Here is a 19,027-nt window from a genome sequence, read left to right as displayed (position 1 = left end):
GCTTGCGGTTCTGAAGACTGAAGACGTGTCTCTGTGCCTGCTCTGAATTGTCTTGCGGTGTTGAGTTTTCTGTAAATTGTGCTAGGTTTGCTAACACTTGTACACTAGTCCGGGAAGGTGCCACTAAACGAGGTAAAGAAGGTTTTATCAATGTTGGCTTCATCAGCATGAAATTATTTGCAGTAAATATTGAGTACTCGAATGAACTCCGATTTTATCACTCTTACTTTTGGTTATTATTGAAAGTCTGTAAATGTTAGAATTCGTTAAGACTTATTTCTTGACAGTTGTTTTGTAATTTATAATATTTGCCACCCATTTTTGTGCCCAAACACATTGCGTACATGTGGTCGGCTGCACGTTTAATAGAGCACATGGTATGCAGTGTGTGCTTTGGCTTGTCAAAATGGTTGACAAATGTTTCGCAGTTTGCATTGTTAAGTATTGTTGCACATTTTATTTGCCGTATATTTATTGGTTGTACCACGAATTTTTGCACATATTATGGGAAATGTATATTTAAATTTGCTTTACATTTTATGATAAGAATTGGTTTGATTTACTTCAAATATTTATAGTTTCCCCATTTCGTTTTGTATATTTTAGAACCATATTTTGGAGATTTACTACCCTATTCTGATTCCGTATTGAAACTTATTATACTTGTTGAAATGAACATTCCAATTGACCATATGGAATAAATGTATCGTATAACCAGAGTACGCGTTTCTAGTTGGTGGTGTAAGAGACTGCAATACCTGTGGGAGCTTGTACTTAAAGTTCTTGGATATTTGGAGGATGAGAAAAGCAATGTTGGACATCAGGATACTCTTGCACAACATTACAGTGAGCACCTTTAAGAAGCCTTTGATGATGTGATGTTTTAGTATTGAAACTGGTAAATATTGCACTGAACCAATAACCTGTAATTCATAATACTCAAAAACACGTTTAATTTTATTTTAAAACATAATTATCATAATGTCAGTACATTATTGGACCTTACCATAAAATATACTATAAACTATTTATTTCAAGATTCTTTGATGGGCAGACTTCACCTGTCTGGCCTCTTCGTTGTCTTTCATCACCCTTTAGAGAGGTGGAATTATCAAATCATACCTATCCCCAACAATGTTGATACAAACACAATTGTCAGGTTTCATGTGTAGAATCTTTTGAACCAAATGTTTTTGCGCCAATGTGCTGAAATCAGTTGACAAAAACCATTGCATCAATAAGATATAAAGTTGGCAATTGTGACTCTGGTTGTGAACTATTTTGAAATTGAGAACCAGCTTTTTCAAAGAGGAGATAGGAAATCAGACTTGGTACCTTTGCGCATTGCATATTCTGTTGCAAGTCCTGCATTGACCTCAAATAATGATGAGTAGTTTGTCCACTCATGAGAAAATGCAATCTGTTTTATCATCTGCACTCTGAAGGAAACAAAGTGCCCTCGTGACTGTACTTTCATCTTGATAAACCTTTACCAGACTCTGATGCTTTGAACGTCTTGGTGGCAGTTTTGCAGCAAGTGTTACCAAATGAAGTGGATCAATCTTACTGGAACATTTTCTTCCACTTTCTTCATAGCCTCAATGCCCTTAGTTTCGGCCTCAGTCACATCACTGGCAGAGGCTTTCTCACTTGTTACCATGTTCAGTAAAGCAGTTTGATTAATGCAACCAAATGGATTTATCATTTGTTCTGTGATAAGTGTTTTGATCCTTTCTACTAATTTATGATCCCTTAATGCTTGTTTGTGCGACTCCCCGTGATGACTAGGTTGTTCGATACCAAAGTTTGCCATTATCTTTACACTTTCTGACAACTTTGTTAAAAATGGTACTGTCTTCACATATCTGGCAGCTGGAGTTTGTGATATACCTTTGACATAGACATTTCCCATCTTTATTGTAGGTTTGCTGAAGGGCCATATCAGTCCATACACCATTATATTTATCACATATGCGATGTATAGTAAAATGACCTTTCATAAAGTTATCATATATACACTGGGGTGTTTTGCTGGAAGAGCCATCATATCCTTTAGATAAAGTGGCAAACATGTCATATACTTGGTATGTCGGCAAGACAATATAAGGTAATATATTATGCACTTCTTTTATGTGTTCTTGCCACTGTCCAACTCTCTCTGCATAAATGTAACGTTTTAATATCAGTACCATATCAATATACATTAACCAGTACCTTGCCGTTAGTGAAACTGTCCCATAGAGGAAACATGGATGTAAATTTATTCATTACTTCTGCAAAGTGGTACCTAGCTGTCTCAGAATTGTTATCGTCTATGGCACGACAAAAAGCAATCAAATTATCACTGAACTCCATTGTGCCCCTTTGATTCCAACCAGTGTTCAAATGCATTCCACAGTAATCTAATAATTGCCTCACTCATTAGTGACATCTCACCATTTTGTAATAATCCTTCCCACCAATTACTTTATTCACAGTACCCCGTTCAGTGTTCTCCACGAGGGGTTTTAGCAGGGCGCAGCGCCCTGCATAGGAAGTCGTGCGCCCTGCATAGGAAGTCGTGCGCCCTGCATCGGTCAACAAGCGCCCTGCATTCACATTTCCCGCCCCGATCAAATACATTGTATTGTTGAGTATTCAGTGTTCTCCACGAGGGGTTTAAGAGGGGCGAAACGCCCCTCTTTAATTTATTTGCGCCCCTCGTCTTCAATTTGTAGTGCCCATCTATTTATCTTCAGCACCCTCCTTTGTTTTCGGTGACAGGCTGTTTCACAGTCCCGGAAGATGTCCCGACGACGTTATTGAGAGACCTCTTATTAATTGACAGACGATAAAACAAAGAACTAAGAGACAGATAGTGGCATAGGTGACAACTAGGACAATTGATTTGATGTCTGGGGAAAAACTGGCTGAGTAAATAAACAAAAAACAATGAATGGATGCGTGCGTGAAGTGATTGTCACAAGCATTGCGTTAATCCATAGACCCTCTACTGGAGGGTCCTCTACTGGAGGGTCCTCTACTGGAGGGTCTATGGTTAATCACGCAATGGGATAGTCAAAACAAGTTTTCTCATCATTCCTGAATTAGCTAAGATACTTAAGAACAGGAGAACCAGCAACAATTTATTGGTCCAATTGCTTGTTACTTGCCTTTTATTGGCGAAAAGTAAAAAGAATCGTCAAATAAATCACCAAAACAAAACGTACGGTAAACACTGAAACAACATGGATGTCACGGTATCTGATTTGACCTCTGTCCTCAGTACCCACAATGCAATCAACATCATGATTCATTTATTTACAGTCATCAGATTCGATTTTTTCTTTTATTTTAAATGGTAATTTTGTTATGTGAAAATATGTTTCTTCTTATTACTTGGGGTTTTCAACTATTACAATATCTCAGTGCATTTATAAAACCTATGGAAATATTTGAAAGAAATTTAAAAGAAATAAATGAAAGGCTAGAATTTCACAACTTGCTCAATTACACTTTTACAAAGAATAAAATTGATATTCTTCATTTGTCAAAGTTTATATTTTTTTTACACATCAAGTGGTTTAACTTATTCATCAAAATAATTCAAGAACATTAATATAGTACTTGTACACAGTATTTAATTGATGTAAATACAAAAGTGCTAAGAATTTCCTTTGAAATGTTTGATTAGTATGCGAATTATATGCAAATTAAATATGCTAATTATATGCAAATTAGCTCCCCTCTTTCAATTTTATTTGTGGAGAACACTGCCGTTGAAATACACCACTGTCAGCTAATGTCTTCCATTCCACTGTTTTTCATATAAAATCCAATGCTGCCCATGGAGTTTTCAGCTATGAGAAAACCAAGTCTGGCCACCAAATCAGCATATTTCACTGGATATTTATGCGTTATTCCTATAAAATATTTTTTTAGGTAGGCTAACACTTTTCAAATCAAACTTCTTTATCAGCTTTGTGACACCAATACATGCAACATACTCACCATTCACAATGTCATAAATGGATTGGTCAACTGTCTCTTCCTGTCCTAGTTTGTTTGTGAGGGATATGAATTAGTCCAATGAAGCTTGAACAACAGCAGGGTTGGTTGGTGACTGTGGGAACGGTGGGCCATAACCAATGATAGTAGAAGGGTAATTTGTTTCGTTTAGAGACTCGTAGAATTCGTTCCACGAGAGTATAAGGGCATCAATATTATAACCTTCTCTAGTAGTGAGCATTTGCACAATTGCCTATATGAAGTAATTATCTTCTATCATGTTTCTAGCTGGTCGTTGTTGTTAAAGGCACATCAATAAGTGATCTTGCTTGTCTTCTATCCTTCAGCCCTACGTGGCTAGCTGGTAGTGTGAACATTTCCTGTTTTGACACAGCTTTGCGCCTGCCTTTTATCAATGGTACAGGGCTTCCTGATGCTGGTATATGATATGGGTGGTTGCATAGTGTAGAACCATCCTTTGTGTTCTCGTGGAAATCCAGATTGTCAAATGCACATTGTATGAATCTGTCTGACACCATCTCTGATGGTATGATTACTCCATCATTGAATGTCTCTGTAGATCTACTTGGGCAGCTTTTGTTGATATGTACATTTGGGTATCATAACTAATAGTATGACCGAATTTATTAAGAATTTTCACTAGATTTTTACTGCCAGTTTGTTTCAGTATATGTAATGCTTGTCCAACATGTTTGTTAATCTGAGCCATTATCTCTTGAGCCACATTTAGGACTTTGTTGTGTTGTGCTTCTGGAAGAGACAACCTGCCATCATCATTGATCACTGCATCAACACTGGTTATTAATCACGCTCGATGATTGTAAAAATCATTAGGGATACATTATGATGCCATTTCATATGAAATTTCAAAGTCTCCCACAGGTTCAGTAGGCTCATTAAAATTTGCTTCTGCTTGCTGCATCTTTTTGTAAGTGCTTTGCTACTGCATAGAAATTACCATGAATCATCACAACATTTTCTGCAGTTGTCGCCACACTCTAGCGAGTCAGACTGTGTTCAGTTCTGATTCATTAACATCTTGTAACATTTCCATTAGTTATTGTAGATGAGCATACTAAGCTGGCCTTCCCGTTCTGATGCACTATCTGGATAGATGACCCAAAATGATCCAGCAAACGCTTTTGAATCCTGTCGGTTCTGTATGACATAGCATTAGTTATGGCCTTCTCTTGTAGAATGTCTCTGTATTTGTCAGCAAGTCGTACTATACTTTATAACAACAATGATATTTTACATAGCATATTTCTGATTCAAATATCACATTGCTTGAAACAATAATGATGATTAATGAAACATTACTCACTGGATTTTGATATTATACTTTTCAGATTGTAAGAGAAACGATCGGAGTGGACAAGATGATAGAAAAATGAATGAAATGGAATAGATGTAGTGCATATATGCAGATTCGAGGATTGAGTATGAAAAGGATCGCAATAAATGGAATTAATGATTATTTTGTCCCACTATTTTCCTCACAGGAATTTGATAAAGCTTTTTGAAGCTGGGTAACCAGGTTAATAATAAATGCTGTTTTGCAATAGCATAGAAAATTGATTCTCTCTATACATCTCTCTATACATCTCTCTATACATCTCTCTATACATCTCTCTATACATCTCTCTATCTATATGAATGATTCAAGGTAATGTTTTACTGATTATATCAACATGACATATTTAGCTTTAGCTTCTATTCAAAATGCCTTTTTAGAAAAATGTATTAACTTACTTCAGCACTGGAATATTTGTTTCAAATGAGTAGACAATGCATTCAACATAATCAAATTGTTTTTTAGAGACCAATTTATCGAGGCTGCAAAGTTTTCTCAAAGATAAATTTCCATTTCATGAATCATGTGCCTAAGAGTACATTTATTTGAACAGCAATTTTTTTTTTCACATGAGCAAATACACACACAAATGAGTAGTCGGTCCCTAAGGGTTCTTCGCATGGATGAGTTTATTTTAATTACACGCTTTCGCGGTGATATCAATGAATTCGTTTCTATTTAATTATGGTAACTCAGTCAAGAATAGCAAATACACTCTATATACGTCCCATATTTAAAAGTAATTTTCTTTAAATGCACATGACTAACAATTTTTTGCAAGCACTTTCTCCAATTCTTAATTACAATAATGGCCTACTTGCATTTACTGTACATCACTTTAATTTGACATGACATATGTTAACATTCAGCTAAATAAATTGTTGTTGCAAATAATTATCACTTGTTGTACATGTACAAACCTGCTTTCGGTACTACTACTAAAAACTGTTTTGGATGTTTCGGCCTCGTTCACTTACAACTTCTTGGACCTTCGAGGAAGTGGGATACCCAACACAATATCCATGTTGTATACACGTACATTCATACGTATTAAGTTATGGGATTATTTGTCAAATGTGTATCTTCTCTGTATTTGGATTGGTACTGGGCAATTAATGGCATAGTTGATTTTCAACTGACTAGGATGTATTGGATCTATGTCGCACGTCTGGCATGCTGAATACGTGTTGCCAGGTTCATATCCGTGTCGTTCGTCTTGTACTGGTCCCAACTGCTTTCGGAGGCAAGGTTCCACACGAAGGTGCTGTCATGAATTAGTTTTCGCGTATCTGTTGACCGACTTTGTTAGCTGGTTACTAGTGAATGGCTGGGTTATATCTGTCATCATTTAGTGATTTGGAACTAATTACGATATAATCGTCGCCATCCGGACTACTATTTCTGACAGTTTGGCATTTGCAGTTATTAATGAAGTGGACGATGAATCAAAAGATGACGTGTCCAGTACTTAGTGTGATTGCCTATGTGAAAGTTGAATGTGTGAAGGCCACGCCTTAGTCTTTAAACTTCTTTGTGATCGGTTAAGTTTTGATACGTAATAAACTGAGTCCTTGGTCCCAGAGAGAGCTCCACGAGGCGAGTCTCGGTCAGTCCGACGAGGCAGTTGCCTTGAGGCGTTCTCGATGTGGCTATTAGACTAGCTATTGAAACATATTTCGTTGTGCGTCTATTTGACTGTAAAGCTTAAGTGACTTTCCCGGTCCGGTACCTCAAGCAGACTAGATAGACGAAATTTACCCCCTGATAGTGCCTCTGATATCATACTCGTAGTTTTAGTTTTTCAAAAGCATATGGTCACAGTCGTTTTGTTTTGCTATTCTAAGCAACTTTGGTACATTCACATTGTTTTAGGTTCAATGGAATATTGGAATCACGCTCGTCATTTATTGGACCAGTTTCAAAGCATTCGGGCAAAAAAAAAAATACAATTCTGAAATGTTTTAACTTAAGTTGAATCTTAATATTAACAATACAGTGAAATGCAGAAAGCTGTTTCTGCGTGGACAGATATTGCCATACCCCCCCCCCCGCAAATCAATCGTAACTAAGTTGATTTGAACCTAGATTAAATAGCAGTACACCGATGTGGGCAGTATGGTGACGTAGTAGGTAGCCAGTCTACATGTGATGCGAGATGATTTTGAATAATGCATTTTTCAAGTTGCAATGTTCATCTGTATTTACAATTTATTACCGTCAGCTCTTTCATTCAAATTCATTGTTTAATGATTGACTCGCATTGTCTACGCCAATAATGCACAAGAAAGCCGAACTAGTCATTGATAACTCGTGATGTTTCTTGATTGGTCAATTTAAATTCTACCATTTTGATTTATGAAAAAATATATTAAACGTTTAAGACATGCCCCCTGCTTTATGTTTTCCATTGTGTGAAACGTGTGTATTAATTCATTGCATGCATAGTTTGTATTTCAGAATAAATCGTAATCTAATGTTTCTACCAACGAAAAAAATCCCATATATATTTCAACATGCTTAAAATAACGTTGCTTCATATTCAAAGAAGCGCCACCCTCTACACCTGGTACAATTATGCATGTGATCGAGCATTGCATTATACTGCTTACTAAATAACACTCTCGCACCAGACTTCTTGCTATCCATCAAATGCAAACAATTATATTCTCGGCTTCGGAAACACCTCTTTTTCTAACTGCCAGTCAACTTTCAAGCTTTCAGACAGATTAGCAGCCACTGAATGCAACCTCTCTGCAGACGGCGTTCTCACCATACAACAAATTCACTTTACTGATGACAATTTTCCACGTCAACTATCGTGTCAGCAAGTTATCCACCACCTCAATACACCATTTCTATAAAGCGCGATCTCGACTGACAGATTTCTTGATATGTCAAGATGTATATAGGTGTAATCAATGTAGTTCGAATCAACTAGTTTAGTTCTTTAGTAGTTTGTTATCTACAATATGGTAACTTTCTTCAAATATAAAATCTCCATTGACGGACTACTGATCAAAACAATACCTATGGTTTGAACAGCACCCATTCACATCATAGGCATGTCAAATTTTTCTTCACTGAAGACTGTGTTGATGTAGTAAATATTGTGATTTCTCAGATAATTTGTGCTCTTCTAGTAAAACTGAATGAGAGGTTGGCACATCGCTTCATGATTTTTACCTTCTCCATTCGATTTTGGAATACATTCCAGGCAACATTCATTTTAATACAGCTCTATGAAATTCCAAACCAAATGCGATGCCAATTTTCTGGACTTCAAACAAATTCATTCCATTTTTTCAAATCATTTTCATGCTCTTGTAAACAATTTCTCTAACCTATCTAAAACTTCACTGCCAATCAACTGTTCTCCCTTTGAAGCAAATTCGCCCTGCTCTAGTTGAAACAACTTTCATGGCTTCAGCAACTAGTTATTTGCAGTGGTGTTGTGTGAATGTACAAATAAACATGAATGGTATACATCCAGAGAAAAAGGATGTCGGTGCTGAATCTTATTCTCAAGCTTATGATGGCTAATGCGATCTAAGTAACCTTTAAAAACTCACGACCTAAGTGGGTATTCATCAGCATCCACCCCCACAGCAGGCAATCTGTATATAGTCAGTGTGAGCCTTCAACAACGCCCTTCCCTCCCATGGCTAGTCCAACTACTACTAAGCATACAACCAGAATAAGCCCTCGACGCCACCAATTCCTTGCATGGATAGTCACATTTTCACCAAACATACAATAAGCCCTCAAGACCATCAATCCCTTGCATGATAGTCACACATTCACCAAGCATACAACTAGAATTAGCCTTCAACACCCATCCCTGCCACAGCTAGTCGCACATTCACTAAGCATACAACCAGAATAAGCTTTCAACACCACCACCACCACCACCACCACCTCCTTGCATGGATAGTCGCACTTTCACCAAGCATACAAGAATAAGCCCTCAAGACCATCAATCCCTTCCACGGCTAGTCACACTTTCACCAAGCATACAACCAGAATTAGCCTTCAGCAACAGCCATCCCTGCCACGGCTCGTCACTCTCACTAAGCGTACAACCAGAATAAGCCCTCAACACCACCAATTCCTTGCATGGATAGTCACTTTCACCAAGCATACAACCAGAATTAGCCTTCAACAACACCCATCCCTGCCACGGCTCGTCACACTCTCACTAAGCACACAACCAGAATAAGCCCTCAACACCACCAATTCCTTGCATGGATAGTCACACTTTCACCAAGCATACAACCAGAATTAGCCTTCAACAACACCCATCCCTGCCACGGCTCGTCACACTCTCACTAAGCACACAACCAGAATAAGCCCTCAACACCATCAATCCCTTCCATGGATAGTCGCACTTTCACCAAGCATACAACCAGAATTAGCCTTCAACAACACCCATCCCTGCCACGGCTCGTCACACTCTCACTAAACACACAACCAGAATAAGCCCTCAACACCATCAATCCCTTCCATGGATAGTCACACTTTCACCAAGCATACAACCAGAATTAGCCTTCAACAACACCCATCCCTGCCACGGCTCGTCACACTCTCACTAAGCACACAACCAGAATAAGCCCTCAACACCACCAATTCCTTGCATGGATAGTCACACTTTCACCAAGCATACAACCAGAATTAGCCTTCAACAACACCCATCCCTGCCACGGCTCGTCACACTCTCACTAAGCACACAACCAGAATAAGCCCTCAACACCATCAATCCCTTCCATGGATAGTCGCACTTTCACCAAGCATACAACCAGAATTAGCCTTCAACAACACCCATCCCTGCCACGGCTCGTCACACTCTCACTAAACACACAACCAGAATAAGCCCTCAACACCATCAATCCCTTCCATGGATAGTCACACTTTCACCAAGCATACAACCAGAATTAGCCTTCAACAACACCCATCCCTGCCACGGCTCGTCACACTCTCACTAAGCACACAACCAGAATAAGCCCTCAACACCACCAATTCCTTGCATGGATAGTCACACTTTCACCAAGCATACAACCAGAATTAGCCTTCAACAACACCCATCCCTGCCACGGCTCGTCACACTCTCACTAAGCACACAACCAGAATAAGCCCTCAACACCATCAATCCCTTCCATGGATAGTCGCACTTTCACCAAGCATACAACCAGAATTAGCCTTCAACAACACCCATCCCTGCCACGGCTCGTCACACTCTCACTAAACACACAACCAGAATAAGCCCTCAACACCATCAATCCCTTCCATGGATAGTCACACTTTCACCAAGCATACAACCAGAATTAGCCTTCAACAACACCCATCCCTGCCACGGCTCGTCACACTCTCACTAAGCACACAACCAGAATAAGCCCTCAACACCATCAATCCCTTCCATGGATAGTCGCACTTTCACCAAGCATACAACCAGAATTAGCCTTCAGCAACAGCCATCCCTGCCACGGCTCGTCACACTCTCACTAAGCGTACAACCAGAATAAGCCCTCAACACCACCAATCCCTTGCATGGATAGTCACACTTTCACCAAGCATACAATCAGAATTAGCCCTCAACAACACCCATCCCTGCCACGGCTCGTCACACTCTCACTAAGCGTACAACCAGAATAAGCCCTCAACACCACCAATCCCTTGCATGGATAGTCACACTTTCACCAAGCATACAACCAGAATTAGCCTTCAGCAACGCCCATCTCTGCCACGGCTAGTCACACTCTCACTAAGCACACAACCAGAATTAGCCTTCCACAACACCCACCCCTGCCACACCATGGCTAGTCAAAATAAGTCTTCCACAACACCAACCAAACCATGGCTTGTTGCATCACCAGCACACAACCAGAATGAGCCTGCCAAAACTTCAACCGCTTTCACACCATGGCTAGTCTCACTCGGCATACAACCTGAGTGACCCTTCCACAACACCCGCCCCTGCCACACCATGGCTAGTCACACTCTCCACACAACTAGAATGACCCTTCCACAACGACTGCTCCTGTTACATCATGGCTAGTCACATCATCAGCACACAACCAGAAATATCCTTCTGAAACCCCAACCCCAGCTACACCATGGCTAGTACAATCAGCACACAATTATGGTGAGCCTTCCACAACACCAACCCCAGCTACACCATGGCTAGTACAATCAGCAGCACACAACCACGATGAGCCTTCCACAATATCAATTCCTGCACACCATGGCTAGTCTCACTCAGCACACAATAAATGACAACAACAGTTTAGTTTCTTGATCACAGATTTCAATAAATGAATTTAGAAATGTCTTTACAAAGGATGACTTGTTCATTGTCTATAATCAATAGTCTCAGTTGATCATTTCTACATTCTATGTCAAATCATTCAAAGAATAATATCAATGATTGGCAGTCTGAAAAGAAACAAAATTATCACATTTACGGATAATTACTGAATGACACAAGGTCTATTTACAGGTAGTCATGTCAACAGAGCGCAACTAGCAAAATTACAAAACGTTCCCAACAAAACAGTTTAATTGATACAATGTCATGCATGACATTCACATAAATGTCTTGTTTATAAATATAAGCAATAGTAAGAGTGGTCAGCACAGGCAAATGGAAGGAGCAAGACCTCATCAATATGTACAGACTGGGATTGAAAATCATTATTCAAAAGGTATGGCTAGTGTTACGTTAGGTTACAGTTTCAAGTACATTTACTTGTAGTGTAAGTAGGCATCTATATGTAATAAAATGAATTCTTGGAAGGTCTCAAAAAAATAAAGCACCACTGCAGTGAACATAGAAACTCAAAGAATAAAATGCATGCATGGTGTCAATGTTCTGAATTCCAGCAATACACAGGACTTGTTACAGTGAGGTCAGCTCACATATGTAGCATATTATACAAGGGCTGCCATTGCTAATTTTCTTAAAATATCAAGATATATTCAGCTCATAAGAGCATTGCTCATAACTAAAACATAATGTTCAAATTTTACTTTAATCAATCGATCGAGTAACTGAAACATTGCAAAAAAAATTACACATTTAACACTATTGGTACTGATGGTGAGACAGGCTATGCTAAGAATGACATTCAAAACATATCTACTGATTATAAAATTTAAGATTGATTATATAGTAATGAAGCCAAATACCCACTCATAACATCCTTTAGAAATGCAGTTTGTATCAAAGCATACCAATATAAATAACCTATAAAAAAAATTCCGGCTAATTGGAATTTAAAATTATATACGATAACAGTCACCAGGATAAAGCTAAAAGAAAAGGTTTTTGGAAATATGTGCAAACTTATGTCTAATCAATTACCAATAATTATGGAAAAATAATAAATACAATGTGGCAATGTTGGATTCCAAATTAAATCAGGAAAACACATGGTCATCATCCAAAGTTATGATAAAATTAACACAGCTCAGAGAAACAGTTGCAAGCAGCTACATGGACATAACAAAGAAAAGTAAATTTGCATCTTCACCTCAAAATGTATTCACATCATACTAAGCATGAATAAAATCAGCCTGGTGAGCTCAGTAAAACAGTTGCAGATATGTTCATATATTTGTATAGAATTCGTACGAGAAACATGGCCACCGGTCAGTGATTCTGGACGGGATCACAAAACAATACGTGATGCAAAAAATAAACTCATTCTGTACTATCATTTTGAATAGAGCTGGTAACTGCAGATAAACCAGTATGAACAATAAAACAAAATAATCCAAAGCTGGCCTTATTTAAAGCGGGGGAGTCGTCACCTAAGCATGCATCAGATGGCCATAGCATGTCATTCTTTACAAACAAGTGTCTACCCATGAGCCTTTGCATTTTTTAGCGTGTTATTGTTGCTTGGTACTCAATTCCTACACATGCGCAGGTGACGACTCTCCCGCTTTAACCAATTTGCAAACTGTGGGCATCTACAACTCAATATATGTTGTTTTCATATTTGCACAGTCACCTGAAATGGTTGTGAACATGCATTTAATATCTATGTTGACAATATACATGGCAGCCATGTTTGAGCCAATTAAAAAGCTTTTACATATGCACGTTTCCATACAGAAATGACTTAGAAATGACTATAATCCAAATTAATAAAACCAGTTTTTCGAGACTAATAAAATATTTGAAAAAAACAATTACTGACCAAAATCAATTTTTCAAATACATCTATGCATTTTATGCAAAGAAATTGCATCACCCCCAAAGAGTATATGTATAAACCTTTTAATGGAATTAAATATGTATTTAAATTGCAGTATTTTAATACACTATTGCGTTGTAGGTTGTACATAATATGTTCAATATGATCTTCTCCAAGATACTGCTATATGCAAATGTGCACAAGTAAATTATATAACACTTACATTTATTTATATAAAACAGTCATACATGCAATTTTGTCATATTAATAGATTGACAGTTTCGAATAAAAGAACAAATTGTGCATTATGTCTAGACAGGAACGCTAATCGTCCTCTCGCAGACATCTGTATTTGTTATTAAGGATTTAAATATTGATAAACAAAATATTTGATGTAATAAATCATACGACACTATATTATACATATTAAAGGCATAACATTATGTCTTCTTAGTCAATCTCACCAAATGACATCCAGTCCTTCCCCACCCAGTTAGGTCCGAGCTCTCATGTCAAATACACTGCTGGTTATTGATATGGAATTAGGTCATATTCACCCTATCATGTGACAGTCACAGGTTATAGAACAATCATTGCTATCAAGGTTACGTAACATATACATTGGGTGTGACCAAATCAAACACATCCAATCAACTATTGCTTCTCAAAAAATATCAAATAATAAAAAACAATATAAGTGAACAAAAAATATCTCGAAATAAAATAACTGTTGACATAAATCTCAGATGCAATATACTTCATCATTTCCAAGACTTGGCTACTTGGTATTGTACAATGTAAAAAGTTTACAAATAGATATTAACTTTGGTTACTCTTCCTGCCAGAACATAACTATAAAAATGTACTACCGGGGCTACATACTGTTATACATAATCAGTGTTCAATGTAGATAACCAATGTAACGATCCAAAAAATGACTCAACTATATCAGAGTACTTTGAATTTCAACAAGGCTACCAAGTCAGGTGTCAATTTTAACATGACTGGCAGTCAGCGGTATCATAATTAAAACATGGCTGCAAAAGATGGCGTTACAATTTCAACATAGCTGCATAGGTCAGAGGTATGGCTAACAGGTCAAAGGTGATACAGCTGATGCCTAGGCAAAAAGGGAAATAAATGTATTTAAACTGTACAAAAGCAAATTACATCTAATGAATTGAAATTAACAAATAAGGCATAATCTGCCATTGAAGTGTCTCTTACTTTAACTGAAGGCTTAAAAGATATGTAAGATAAAGAGGCACTCAATTCAATGATGCTCACAGAACATTCAATATTGCCTGGCAATTAAAGGGTCATATAAGTGTAAATGTTCCATGCAAGACAAAATAATAATATAGTGAAATTGACAAGCATAGAATCTCTTGCTGTTGATATGACGGAATACACAAAGCATCTAAGATGACTGCTCACTTTTAGAAAAAAAAAAAATCATTCTTTACTCAACATTCCTTACAAAATCTGTGACGCAAAAATATTGAATAATCTATAAATTGGAAGTAAGTTACATTCTAACAATCTTATCACTGTGGAAGATGACGAAGATAACATCAATTGTAGCACTGCATCATCAGCTGACGTCAGTCACAGTCGACACCACAGTGCTTACATTTCAACATTGTACATAATAATGATAAACTAAACATGTAGAAAATAAATTGCATTGTTTTCTTCATTCGTTATAAAGAGATTTGACAATTATCTTAAAATGGCATCAATGGTATCATCTATAATCATCAATTAGCATACCAGAGATTCCTATCCACTTCTGATTCCTTGGCAACAATAACAAAACCAATTACTGGTTACCAGGCTGTTTTTTCACTGCCTGTGCTGCTTGTTCTGGCACCAATGACGGGTCGGATAAGATTGATGTGGTTGTACTTAGTTGAGTTAATGATGGTAGAACAGCTGTGAACAAAATATGTATATGCGTCATTTTCATCCATTAAAACATCTGAGGATGACAACCAGTGAATACATCACTGGTGTCTCTTAGTTACAAGAATTTCGTTGATGCGGATAGAAGCAATTTGAAAATTATTTACTTGCAACAAGAATTTATTTAAGAATGTATGCAGGTAGTATGATGTGATCAAAATCTCACCAGACTTGAAGAAGAGACAGGCAAAGTGTGCGATGATTACACAATCGCACCACAAACATTTATTTCGAGAAATATTAATGCAAATGAGTGATTCCGTGGAAGAATCACTGTAGTTGGGGTTACCAGTATGTGTGTTTGCATTTTTCAATGTGGTGATAATGTCGCTCACTTCTGTTTACGCATTTAAACTTTCTAAGTGTCCACTGCATTGTGATGTCATTGGTTGAAATACATTCAATATGTATATGGAATTTACAAGATATCTCATACATGTATCACCATACATTGATAGTTACAAACCCTTATTTTATGAATACTTAACTCTGTATAGGTGTTCATAACTTAGAATATAGAAATCTCTCAAAACATTATTTTATTTATTGACAGACTGACAAATGTGAAGGTTTGAAGTCATCACCTGTGCATGCAACAGACGGCCATAGAGTGTCGTTTTCCCATGAGCTTTTGCATTATCATCGTTTAGAACTCAATTCACACATGTGTGATAAACCCTTCTGCTTTAAATCTCCATCATTACCTTTACCAGAGTTATATTTCAAGCTACTTACATGGCCTTAAAGCAGTGAGAGCACAGTGTTGTTCAGACCATGCAAGGACTGTCCGACATAGCTCATCAATACTGGCTGTAGATACCATACCATTATACGACTCAAACAATGGCCGAATTATAATACTGAACTGTGAACAGCATGTTAAGAATAGTAAACCATAGATTATGCATCCACATTTTGAAATATCTATTTTTTCCATATACTCTGTGCGACAATAACACATTGATCATCTCCTATCCCAGAATGCCTTTCCAATTACACAGTATAAACTTATACATGTGTACTTTAACAAGTTTTGACTCTTTACATTTATGCTGTACTTTGATTTGATAAAGCAGTACCAGGAGACAAGTTGTATGCATTGTCACAAACAAGTTGTGTGAGCAGTTGAATGAAGAATATAAATTTACACCAGAATTGTCAGAATTTAAATATGAACAAGTACAACCTGTGGAACGTTTCAATTCTGTTTGAACCTTGAACCTGATGACTGGCGGGAGATGCATGTGCATTACAATGAAAATATCAATTCATTGCCTAAAATAAAACACAACCAATGGCAGCCATAACTCAACTTGAATTATGTATGAACATAATTTTCCCTGCATTTTCGCACCCTATCCCAATATTGGGTCAGGACACTCTTCAGGGGTTCAGAGATCGCCAGTTCACTGTCCATCTAACCAATATCACTGCATACCAGACAATTGAAGAGATATAACCAACAAATGTATGACAAGACATTCCTATCACATGTCAAAACTAGTTCCCATATTCCTCATCTCCCATATGTTAATTACTATTCATCACCAAAAAAAAAGGATACAATCCAGAATTTCCAATTTTGTCCAGTCCTTGTCCTTACGTAGTCATCAAACATGTCTCTCATTTGATCAAAGCGTTGCTTAGTAACTGGAACACCCGTGGCCGGCAACTTAGCTTGAGTTTCACTGTAATAAAAGTGATAAAAATATATCATGTTTGTGATATATTGCACAGTTGACATTAGGTTAAAATATACCAGTTGAAATTTTGAATTTGACTCAAAAATTTGAATATTAATATGGGACGTAAGTAGAGGCTGCATTTCATTTTGATTATAGCATCGTCACTCTGAATCTAGCCATCTGATTGGCAGAAGCAAGGTCTTCTATAAACTAGCTTACCCCCGGGGAAGTATCTAACAGAATAAGTATTACACAACTGTGAGCAATGTTTATTGTGGTTGCAGGTGTATAATCAACAAAACAGGGAAACAAGGTACAAATAAATAATCAAAAATATTTTTGCCAAAAATGTTAATATCACTGTAATGATTTGAGGCTATGACATTTAGTTTAGTTATTTGCATAATGATATTGATACATTGTATGGAACATATTGTGAGTATTTAGACTCAGTTCCAGGCCTAGCAGTTGAGCAATGAACACCTTGGCTACAAGTGCTCCTCTCCAGTGTGTTATTCTCCTCCCGGATTTGGTGACCAATACTCACTTGGTTCACTCTACCTTGAGCAGTCTGTTCTCAGATTACAATCACTGTGAAGTTCATGAGAAAACTCCTCAGGTGCATTATTTGTTGTATAGTATACAATTGGAACACAAGACCTCATTCACACATCTGTTTTGTCAGCTACCAAGTACCATGCTTTCCGTTTATAACCTCAAACACCTCCAGTACAAAACACCTTTAACATTCTGACTAATTGGTTTACAAACCTCATCAGTGGAGAGTGCTGCTAATCTAATTATAATAGCTGTTTTAAGGAGCTGCCAACCTAGGGAGCTTCAGCTTTCAGTAGTATTGTAAAACTGAGACAGTTCAGCTTGAAGTCTGAGCACTCTTGCCAATATGAATTGGTTACAATGGTCCAGATCAAACCAACATGCCGATTCGTACTTACTTGATAGCTGCATTCAGAGAATCTATTTCCCTTCTCAACAGAGCAGCTTCATTCTGTCTCTGGGTTCTTTCGTGTTTCAATTTATTAGTATAGTCAACAGCTGAAAGGTAATAAAATGGTGCATTATGGAAATAGCTGGTGAGTTTCAGAACTAAAAGACATTCTAAAGTTTGAAAAAGTAACTGATTTTATCTCTTTCAGATTTGTTTTTATGGTAAACAGATGAGATTGCCAAGCAAAGTTGTGATATCTGAACAAAATATACAATTATTAGAGCGCCCTCACATGGGCATACTAAAATCACTTTGTTTTTACTATATTACACATGACATTTAGCAAATTTCCCTTTCATACATAGGGTTACATTGATTTAGCTAAAAACTTTTTTGTAAAGTTGAAAACAAGTGCTGTTAAGGCCAGACTTTTATTATCCCTTGTTTCGCGAACCCGCCAAAAATGAAATAAAAATAAAATTTTATTTCAGCGTAATTTCTTGCGCCCGCCGAATCGTAAGTGCAAAAAATTACTAAGAAAAATTGTTTTTATCTTCATTTTTTTTCCGCCCGCCGCATAACAAATCCAAGTTGCATTTTTGTGGGAGTATCACGATCAAAGTACCGAAGTCTCGTGCAGATGAGAAACAAGGTTATACATGGAATAAAATTTTATTTCATTTCTTCTCTCCGATCAATGATCTCACTTACATTTCTTTGAGAATCACACAAATATAATGGAAAAAAAGAATTAATTTTATTTTTTTTCCACCCTCCTCAAAAAATGTGCCTTATAAAAACTCGAGAAACAAGGAATAAAAAAAGGCTGGCCTAATATTATATAAATGTTGCATACAGTTCATACCAAGAGTTG

General features: G+C 37.3%; 1 protein-coding gene and 1 long non-coding RNA gene across 2 annotated transcripts in view; one reads left to right on the top strand and one right to left on the bottom strand.

Annotated features, from left to right (window-relative positions):
* On the top strand, positions 1 to 5,582 carry LOC144354649 (uncharacterized). The gene is made up of 2 exons (XR_013420983.1): positions 1 to 132; positions 5,358 to 5,582. It is a non-coding gene; the product is annotated as an uncharacterized LOC144354649 (long non-coding RNA).
* A 6,056-nt stretch (positions 5,583 to 11,638) lies between these two features.
* The window catches only part of LOC102805469 (MLX-interacting protein-like), a 70,117-nt gene continuing 62,728 nt past the window's right edge, over positions 11,639 to 19,027 (bottom strand). Inside the window, exons 16-19 of the mRNA XM_085490927.1 lie at positions 18,161 to 18,260; positions 17,084 to 17,207; positions 16,255 to 16,384; positions 11,639 to 15,489 (exon numbers count right to left, since the gene is read on the bottom strand). Of these exons, the coding sequence (XP_085347053.1) occupies positions 15,377 to 15,489; positions 16,255 to 16,384; positions 17,084 to 17,207; positions 18,161 to 18,260 (467 nt within the window). The 3' untranslated portion in view covers positions 11,639 to 15,376. The remainder of the gene's footprint in view (positions 15,490 to 16,254; positions 16,385 to 17,083; positions 17,208 to 18,160; positions 18,261 to 19,027) is intronic.

The sequence above is a fragment of the Saccoglossus kowalevskii genome, chromosome 16 (assembly GCF_978046115.1).
Source record: "Saccoglossus kowalevskii chromosome 16, keSacKowa6.1, whole genome shotgun sequence".
NCBI classification, from domain to species: domain Eukaryota; kingdom Metazoa; phylum Hemichordata; class Enteropneusta; family Harrimaniidae; genus Saccoglossus; species Saccoglossus kowalevskii.
This window is presented reverse-complemented; position numbering and strand designations above follow the sequence as displayed.